General features: G+C 34.0%; 1 protein-coding gene and 1 pseudogene across 4 annotated transcripts; one reads left to right on the top strand and one right to left on the bottom strand.

Annotated features, from left to right (window-relative positions):
* Nucleotides 1-285: 285 nt before the first annotated feature.
* LOC110672587 (bifunctional nuclease 2) lies at nt 286-4,322 on the top strand. Of its 4 annotated transcripts, XR_009144810.1 has the most exons (11): nt 286-972; nt 1,331-1,543; nt 1,625-1,680; nt 1,761-1,817; nt 2,027-2,092; nt 2,192-2,263; nt 2,883-2,992; nt 3,081-3,172; nt 3,321-3,369; nt 3,493-3,678; nt 3,816-4,322. XR_009144810.1 is itself a non-coding variant. In XM_058138006.1 (10 exons), exons 1-10 carry the CDS (start codon nt 681-683, stop codon nt 3,497-3,499), a joined length of 1,014 nt encoding a protein of 337 aa, XP_057993989.1. In that variant the 5' UTR covers nt 286-680; the 3' UTR covers nt 3,500-4,322. The 4 variants fall into 4 exon arrangements, 2 of the variants coding, with proteins under 2 accessions (XP_057993989.1, XP_021691084.2); XR_009144811.1 differs by having other exon boundaries at nt 3,267-3,369; nt 3,493-4,322; XM_058138006.1 differs by having other exon boundaries at nt 3,493-4,322.
* Nucleotides 4,323-7,279: 2,957 nt separating this feature from the next.
* LOC110672576 (ammonium transporter 2 member 3-like) lies at nt 7,280-9,329 on the bottom strand (annotated as a pseudogene).
* Between the last annotated feature and the right edge of the window lie 268 nt (nt 9,330-9,597).

Here is a 9,597-nt window from a genome sequence, read left to right as displayed (position 1 = left end):
ATTAAATAATATTTTTTCATAAATAATATATTAAAATTTTTTTTATATAAAATTATAATAGTATAAAACTTTTTACTTTAAATTTATATTTTATCTTTATTTAATTAAAATTAATCTTTCATTTAAAAAAATTACCAATTTGCTTTTTTTTTTCCTCCTTAAAACATTTTCTTTCCGTGTACTTTATTCAGAACTAGAATTTTCCAGTGTAAGGAAAAGAAAAAAAAAATCGAATTAGAAAAGTTAAATAAAAATCTCTTCCAATTTCTCAAATTAATTTTAATAGAAAATAATTTAAAAAATAAAAAAGAAAAAGAGACAGCATATTGCAATAATGGAGCAAAAGATAAAGAAACAGGGAGGATAAACTTATTATTACTTTCATAATCCGATGCAGATCCTCGCTCGTTCATCCGTAATCAAGAAAACCATCTGTGACAAAAATAAATAAATAAATAAAACCACTTTCGTTCGTTATTTATTATTATTTAATTAATTAAATTCGGTAATAGAAAAATTAGCACATAGGATTTGATTTGATTGCAAGAATTATTCCCATTTCTCTCGAAATCCAACTACCTGTGTATCTGGTTACACGTTTCTCTGCTCTGTTCGCTTCATTTTGCTCAGCTTACCCTGACTTTACCTTCTCTCTTTCTGTCATCTCCTGAGACATAGAAATGATGCTTAGAGCTCAATTCCAAGTTCGTGCACTCGACAGTTTCAGGGTTTTAAGGGATGAAATGAATGCGAGTTGTGGTGGTGGAGGTTTGATCCCGAATTCAGGTGGGTGCTTGTCGATTCAATTAGGGATCAAAAGAAGCTTAAGGTTACAGTGTCGCGGTGGTCGTAAGTCAATCCTCATCTCTTGTAAGTCTACTCGTGGAAATTCCTCCGATGGTGGTGGCCAATCTACCAATGCCCATGATGACCACGATCACGACTTTCTCCAAGCTTCTCTTCTCATTTCAGGTCCTTTTCTATCTCTCTCGCTAGTTGTTTATATGCATATTTTGATTTATATTTGTGGGTAATTTAGATTGAATAAGTCATAGAAAGGAGAACATTTTAATTTCATGAGTTCTTTTATGAATTTTATTTGAAGTGCGATACTCATTTTTAAGGATTGAATTAACCCATTTTAACGGATTGGCATAAGGTATCTTGAAAATATCCTATAACTTAATTTTGTGTTATTTTAGATTTCAAGCAGTTGGGTGGATCTTATGCCTTTTCCAGTCGTGTTAATATTCTTAACTCATCTCAATACTATTTTGATATCCATCTACACTTTCATGTCTATTCATCCGTGACCCTTTTGTAAGTGCAGAAACTCTTTTACACTATCGTATGTGGAGGCAAGGATTTCGAGAAGACATGAGATGGAGATTACCTGGTAGATCGAACCCATTTGCTGTACTGTCAAAGGAGACAAGACCTGATATGAGTTTTATCGGACACGAGTTTCTTCGTCGCTTCCAAAGTCCTACTATTTTTCTTAAAGTTTCTTGTGATGGAGACTTCTTGCTACCAATTATTGTTGGTATGGTAATAAGTACTTGCATCATTGCTTTGTTGTTGGCAAATCTGATTTTGATTAACTTTTATTTGGTTTTTAATGTAGGGGAATTTGCTATTGAGAAACTTATAGATAACTTTCAGGAAGCCGGTGGTAATGGGGTAATTTCTTATTGGTTGCCATTATTTTTGTTGTTTGTTTAATTTATCATGGCCTAAAGACATGTATGGTTTTACTGCAGGATTGTCCAGACCAGTTTCAGCTTGTGAGAAATCTGGTGGAAAAACTTGGTTATGAAGTATGGAACTATATTTGTTATGTGTATGGAATATGTTTTAGGGCTTGTGTTGTTGGTTTCATTAGTTTTGCTCGTCATCACTGTCTATAGCTTTACTTTGCTATTGAGTATTGCTATACAGGATACTAAGTTCTTAATTGCTGTAAATTATGAAATATAGGAGCATCAGTTTTACCAAGTTGATTTATACTTTTTTCTCTTCATTTCAGGTAAAAATGGTGAGAATTACGGAGAGAGTGGTTAATACTTATTTTGCAAGAGTATATATTAGTAAGGTAATTCTAAAACTGTGAACTATATGGCCCTTAATTATCTTTGAAAACAGCTTTATGAAATTCTTAAATTGTGTTCAATGGAACTTCTAAAATCTGCAGCCTGGGGAAAATGAAATTTTAAGCGTAGATGTGTGTCCCTCCGATGCCATTAATGTGGCAAACAAATGCAAGGTAATTATTTGCACGCCTTGACTACATGAATCCTATTAAATTTCATAATTTTTTTTTTAGTTTTATTTTTGGATTCCCGAGTCACTAAGCCAATTGATAGCTTTCAATTTTTACAAAAATAAATGTGTTGGATATTGACGTTGACCTGGTGTCTAACAGAGCTGAATGGCAAAAAAAAGATTCATATAACTAACACCAACAAGTTTGGAATTAAGGTTTAGTTATTATTGTTACTTGTAAATGTGTTAACTTAATCTGACTGATTCTCAAAAAACTTGTCATGTCAATCTTTTAATCGCTTTGCAAAGCTAAATCATTCAAAATCCTAAATCAACAAAATCTTGGCATCCTGATTGGCCAAAATGTCTTAGGCTCTTAGCTTGAATGGAGCTCATCCATCATTAGTTGAATTGGAAAAATATGCATAGTAAGTGCACTGGCCAGTTAATTATTCTTTTCCTTGTTGAAAAGTTTGGAAACCTGGCATCCCCCTCTCCAGCCTTCTCTATCTTCACATCCTTATATCATTTATTTGATTTCGTAGATCTAATGGTGTATACTGGTTTTGAATATTTCTCCAAAATGGTCTTGATTTGGGTGTAAATTTTGTTCTAATCAGGCCCCAATACATGTAAGGAAACAAATTGTCTTCACAGACGCAATCAGAATTAGTTATGGGATGGGAAGAGTACATGATAGGAAGACAACTTATGATGTATCCCTTGACAGGTATTGAACATGCTTTACTTTTTTGAGGTCCCAATATTTGTATCACCTGCTTTCTTGTGATTCTAAGTAAGAGTTAAATCGCATCCAGTCCTGCTGATGGTCCAGATTCACTATCTGAGGAACTTGATATTGTGAAGAATATGAATTTAGCTGTTAAAGAGGAAAGATATGGTGATGCAGGTACCTTCTGGAAAAGAAAAATATTTTTCCCGTTACATTTATATTTCTTTCATCATTTAAATATTTGCATATTTCCACTTCGCTTTGGTGACAGAGTCAATGCTCTTGATTGTTAGAATAGTTTTAAATTGACTGCTGATTCTTGTAGCCATGTGGAGAGACAAACTGATGGAGCTTCGCCAGTCAAGACACGAACAGTAGCCAACTTTTTGGTAAATTGACTTTTGTGTTGTTCATAGTATGTACAAGCGGTTGCTACTTTCATCTATTATATGGCTTTCATTCAGGAATTGATATATTCATATATAACTTTCTTATAGGACTTGATCTATCTGGAGTTACCACTTCCTGGCGTGTGGTTTCCGGCCGAGTTTCATGGCTGTCCTCTTTGTGCTCATTCTAGACATAGTTTCCAATAAAATGTTTGGCATAGCATTTTATATATCGTGCAAATGAAAAGGACAGTCTGAGGAACTCATGAATGGTTAAAGAAACTCAAAATAGTGGTACGTGAAGCTCAAAACTTGCTTTGAGAACTGAGATACCTGATTATTTAAATTTACATTTGGTGGTCCCTTGAATTGTTCAAAATCACAAAGATGATCAATTCTCTCATGGATGTGGATTTTGTTGTTTCAATTAGAATGTAAATGATGCACGTCAAGATATAGAAATGATGCTTATCAAGAAAGAATGTATTAAGTTCCTTGTTAATTCTGGTGACACTGAAGCCAGAAACTTCTTTGTTTAGAAGTCTTTCCACGATGAAGGATGTGAATGTGAATCCCAGCTAGTACACTATGACGAGTTTCCAGCTCTCCATTAGGTTTTCTTTATTTTCCTACTTTGTCAGGACAAATAAAAGTGATGAGAGCTACCATTGTCATTCTGATGTTTGCTGGCAGCTGACATTCTCCATCAAAAGAGTCATGAAAAAGGGAACAGAAGCCTCTGTAGTTTGACAAAAAAATGTCAAGAAAGTTACTGCGCCTTGAATTTGTCATCAAGATTTGATACTGATTAACCTGCAATTTGTTATGCAAAGATTTTTGGATGTGTTTTAGCATGCTTGAAATGTGAATATACTTGTGTATATAGAGAACATTTTCTTGTTTGAAAGCATTATATTATCTATATTCATCTTAGCTCATTCCTTGTTTGTTAATTTTTTCTTAATAGTATATAGAATATTATTCAGTTATATTTTCATGTACTACATTTTCCAGGTATATGGACGGTATTATGCATTGATTATCTTTACCAGGATATTTAAGATTATACTTAAAAATATTCTCATCCTGGTGAATTTTCTACTTCATAACTGTAAATTAGCAAAAAGATGAGTTATGATTACGCACAATAATTTCAGACTTCTCTTTCTGGGAAATCGTCTTACAACTTTTTCTCCTCTCAACATGAAAATTGACATCACGCACGCCGGTGCCAGCAGTATGATAAAAATGGACAAGAACTGCAGTAACCAGTATTACTACATTCCCTAAGAGTATCAAACTGGAACTTATTTGTCCCCTATGGGCCGGACCGGCGTAGCCCTTCCTGGGGCTAATTCCCTGCCCTCTAAGCCTTATCCTTTTAGCCAACAAAAAGGCCCATTTTAAACACAAAATAGCCCAAAATAAATTTCAAAAAAGCAAATAAATCCACTTAAAAAAAACACTAATTTCATATTCATTTCAACTACCAACACACTCAACATATGATCCACTCAACTCAAAAATATCACTCATCACATCATCATCAATATAAATCACTCTCTCATCACAATATATCCATCAATCTCATCATCATCCATCATTATTACATTAATATCCAACATAATAAAATAATACAATAATATAATCAAATAAAATATCATATACACATAAAAAATACATCAAATAAATAAAATTAACAAAAAATTAAAACAAAAAACACAAAAAAAAAATTAAAAAAAAAATAAAAAAAAAATAAATAAAACAAAAAAAAAAAAAAAAAAAAAAAAAAAAGCAAAAAGCAAAAAATAGAATAAAAATATATAAAATAATAATCTATCTAAATAATGTAATAAAGATAAGAAATGCAAATCATGCATAATCACATCATCACATCACATCTAACATCAAACATCAAAAGCAACATCATATCAACATCAATCATATAATATCAATCATCAACATCAAACATATAATATAAAATCCAAATCATCAAATATCTCATTTCAAAACTATCCCACCACTTCCACTCCAAAAGAACTCCCAACCCAAGCCAAACCGTGTCTACCCCGGGAGGACAAGAACCCGTCCCCCCCAAGAACCCCCCCGCCCCCCACATCCCACCCACCCCCACCACCACATCCACGCCAACGACCACCAACGCATTCACATTTACATACAACAACAACAACACCACAATACACATTACAACAACATTATCAACAATATAACATACATCATACAATAATATATATATATATATAATATATATATTAATATATAATATAATATATATATTAATAAAATAAATTAATATTAAAATAAATTACAATAAAATATATAATTAACAATCTGTAATTGGAGAAACAATACATTAAATACCACAATTACAAATTATTTTAAAACAACAATTAAAAATACAAAAAAAAAAAAAAAAAAAAAAAACAATAAAAAAAAAAAAAAAATTTAAATACCTAATCCTAATACCCTACCTAAACAACAAAAAAAAAAAACAAAACATACTCACTACTATCCATATACACACAACATCATATCATCCATCACATCCACCATCACAATCATCCAATCATCAAATCAAAATCAATCATCCATCAAAATAAATTCAAATTAAATAAAATTCCAATTTTTAAAAAAAAAAAAACTAAAAAAAAAAAAAAAAAAAAAAAAAAAAAAAAAATAAATTAGCTATTGCAATTAAAAGTAAAGATCTAGTATTTTTCAATTTTTTTTTTTTATTTTTTTTTTTTTTTTTTTTTAATTTTATTTATTTTTTTATAAAATTAGGTATTTTTTTACTTTTCTCGATTTTGAACTTCGAACGCGCGCGGACGACTGACAATGGGAGCCAAAAAAAAAAACCCAATTCAAATTCCGGTCTTTTTCGTGAACTTTTCCGAGAAATGTGCCGAATTTCAAAAAATTCGATTCAATAATCGAATAATCCGAATCGGTAACGATATACGATAATTTATTAAATTATTTTATTTTTTTTTTTTTTTTAATTAAAAATGCTTAAAAAAAAAGCGTTAAAAAAAAACCCAAAAAAAAAAAAAAAAAAAAAAAAAAAATAATAAAAATTGTCTCGGGCTCTTAGCGAAATGGAGGCGGCTGGTGGCTCGTTTTTTTTTTCGGTTTTCGGTTTTTTAAAAAAAAAAAAACTAAAAAAAAAAAAAAAAAAAAAAAAAAAAAAAAAAAAACAAAAAAAAGAATGGAAAATGGATTTTCTTGTGAAAGTGGATGGAAGATAGAATGATTTAGACACAAGACCAAGGTGAATTGGTGGGTCCAATTGGATCGCGGATGCGGACGGACGACGAAAGTTGACGCGCGCGGGGGGCTGCGTTTTTTTTTTCCGTTGCTTGGCGGCGCGCGCGCCGGGAGGGGGGGGGCGGCGCCGCTTACTGGGGGGGTGGGTGGGGGGGGCGCGGGGGGTGGGGAGGAGAGAGACACGAGAGAGAAAGGGAGAGAGACGAAAAAGTGAAGAAAAGAAAAAAAAAGAAAAAAAAAAAATAGACTCCATATAATTTTTTTTTTTTTACACGTGGTCTTTAGAAAGGAAGTCCGATTCCGAGTCGGGGTCGGCGGTCCGATTCGATCGAAAATAAAATTTTTTTTTTTTTTTACACCGGGACTAAAAAAAAAAAAAAAAAAAAAAAAAAAAAAAAAAAAAAAAAAAAAAATAGACTCCAAATATATTTTTAGTTTTACCACGTGGTCTTTAAATTAATTTTTAAAAATCATCAAAGTTTATATTTTCGAAAAATCGAACCCGATTTTTAAAATCCAAAAAATCTCAAAAAATTTCAAAAATTTAATAAAGTTAAAATACTAAAAATGCTTATAAAATTAAAAATTTTGGGGTATTACATTATTAGATACCCATTACAAATTCGAGTTCAGGCACGGTATGCCCATGTCGGCACATGGACGGGAAGGCAGTCTCGTGTACAAGGCAGGCAGCCTCAGATGCAAGTGACGTGTTTTGGCATTCTCTCTCCATCACCCCAGAGTAGAATGCATAGGCTTTTTCATAGTGTGCAGCATCATCGCCTATTTCCAGGTCGTCATCTTGCATCCTAAGGTCAACAATGCGGTTTATCAGAATACAAATTAAGCTTGTGACACTGCATTCCAAGCAGTAATGAAAGCTGCTCCTTCAACCTGGGAGACCATTTGTCTAAGGCCGTCTTTGTGTCATCCATTTGTGAGGCTATGGATTAACCCTGTACCGTAGGCGGAGTGTGGATACATCAACCTTAGAAGGCAGGTTTACCATGGAGGCCGGACAGAATTCCTCCGAGAAGGCCAGCCACTGCGTGCATTTGAAACTGCCAATGTGTCATCCACACTATGGAAGAATGCTGACGTCCCGTACAATATCATCATGGTGTACCATGTCACTGAACCAGACATTGCTCCCATCACATTGCTGCCCATGGCTCCACTAATCCAACCCATGTACAATCAGCAGTGTTTATGTCATGAAGAGAATTTACCTCTTAACATACACTGGTGGACTTAATTGTGGATCCAACTTTCTTTTATTTCTACAGCCGATAATGAAACTAGGTTCATATTAGAATTTAATTAATGATGGAGAGATATTTAGAGAGAGAAAGAATGGGATAACTGGCGACAGGAGTGATGCAGACGAGGCCAGTTATCATCCCCTGAACAGCAACATTAACAGAGCTTTTCTTGTATGTAATCATGTCAAAGGAAACCTAGACCAAGAGGCCGGTGGCAGTACAGAGAGCTGTATTAATAATGGCAAGTGATGCCACCAACCCAGCAGTAAATGGAGACCCACCATTAAAGCCTGTCAATTCCAGCCACAGAAACCCTGCACCCCCTAAGATGTGAATTATGTTATTGGGTGGGAAGTGTTGGCTATCATGTGGAAGCGTGGGTCCTACCTAATTAAGCACAATCACCATCATTGATGATCATACATAAAATCACTAACTTCTTTGAGGCACGGCAAATTCTTAAAATAAATAAATAAATAAGCAAATTACATGTCAAAATTACCCCAATAAGAAGCAGTAAAACCAGCCACCCCAGATGACAGATGAATCACAGAGCCACCTGCATAATCAATAATATACTGATCAAGAAAGCCTCCTCCCCAAATACTGAAAGCCCCAATAGTGTAGCTAAAGGTGAGACATAAAGGAACAAATAGCATCCAAGCATAGACGTTCGTCCTCCCAAGTCAAGACCCAGCAAGTAATATAACAGTAATGGCAGCAAAAGAAAACTGAGAAAACACGTAATCAGCCATAGAAACCTGACCCACTCTAGACTTTTCTAGGAGAAAATCCTGAGAAAGGGCAGCTATGGGTTTCGCACTAGCGGGCCAAGCCTGTTCCCAAAGGACGTGATGGCCCCATACGACCTAGCAAACAAGAACAGCAGCATGCAAATGCATACAGGGCCATAAAAGCAGAGTTGACAGCCCATTTCTTCTTCACCATCACCATGCTTCCATACAGAATCCATGGCGAGGAACCATGGCGATTGCTCTGAGTTTCCATGCATTGTCTCCTTTACTGTTCCACTCTGGAGATGCCTCGTATGGTGCTAGCCTATTGGCAGAGGAATGTAAATCCGATCTTGATAGCTAAAACTCATAGAGATGAGAGAGAGAGAGAGAGAGAGAGAGAGAGAGCAAAGAATGGGCAAAGAAAGAGAAGAAGTTGGTTCTTGGAAACACTGAGTTATAAAATGAATGAAAAGTTTTGGATGGAGGTGTGGAAATCTTGAAGTGATCTCCACATTTTGATTATCAATTAGGGGAGAGGAGGTGCTTAAACAATATTTTAGCTGTCCAAATAGGCTGGCTTTGATAGATCCGGAATTCTATATTTGGGAATTTTTACTTATGAAATGTAACGTGGGTTTTTTGTCAACGAGGATTGATTTAGGGAAGGTATAATCATCCCTCTCATTAAATTGAAAGTTCCAATCTCATCAACTGATCTTTAAAGAAATAACAGAGATTTTAAATGTTTACTATGGTTGCGTTTGGAACTTTACATATATAGTGGCCTATGCATTCGCCAAATTAAAGGATAACACATTGAACACCTGCCCCAGCTTTTAGAAAAGGGGAGAGGATATACATACCTAATTGATTCAATCACTATATTAAATTAAAAAAAAAATTCAATAATATAGCTAGAATAAAAT

Source organism: Hevea brasiliensis, chromosome 16 (genome assembly GCF_030052815.1).
Source record: "Hevea brasiliensis isolate MT/VB/25A 57/8 chromosome 16, ASM3005281v1, whole genome shotgun sequence".
Taxonomy (NCBI): domain Eukaryota; kingdom Viridiplantae; phylum Streptophyta; class Magnoliopsida; order Malpighiales; family Euphorbiaceae; genus Hevea; species Hevea brasiliensis.
This window is presented reverse-complemented; position numbering and strand designations above follow the sequence as displayed.

What these genes read in the sequence shown, in the direction of transcription:
- LOC110672587 (XM_058138006.1), top strand. Translation starts at nt 681, where the DNA reads ATGATGCTTAGAGCTCAATTCCAAGTTCGTGCACTCGACAGTTTCAGG. An exon ending in ATGTGGCAAACAAATGCAAG is followed by an intron (nt 2,264 to 2,882) that starts GTAATTATTTGC and finishes TGTTCTAATCAG; the next exon opens with GCCCCAATACATGTAAGGAA. An exon ending in GGAAAGATATGGTGATGCAG is followed by an intron (nt 3,173 to 3,320) that starts GTACCTTCTGGA and finishes TGATTCTTGTAG; the next exon opens with CCATGTGGAGAGACAAACTG.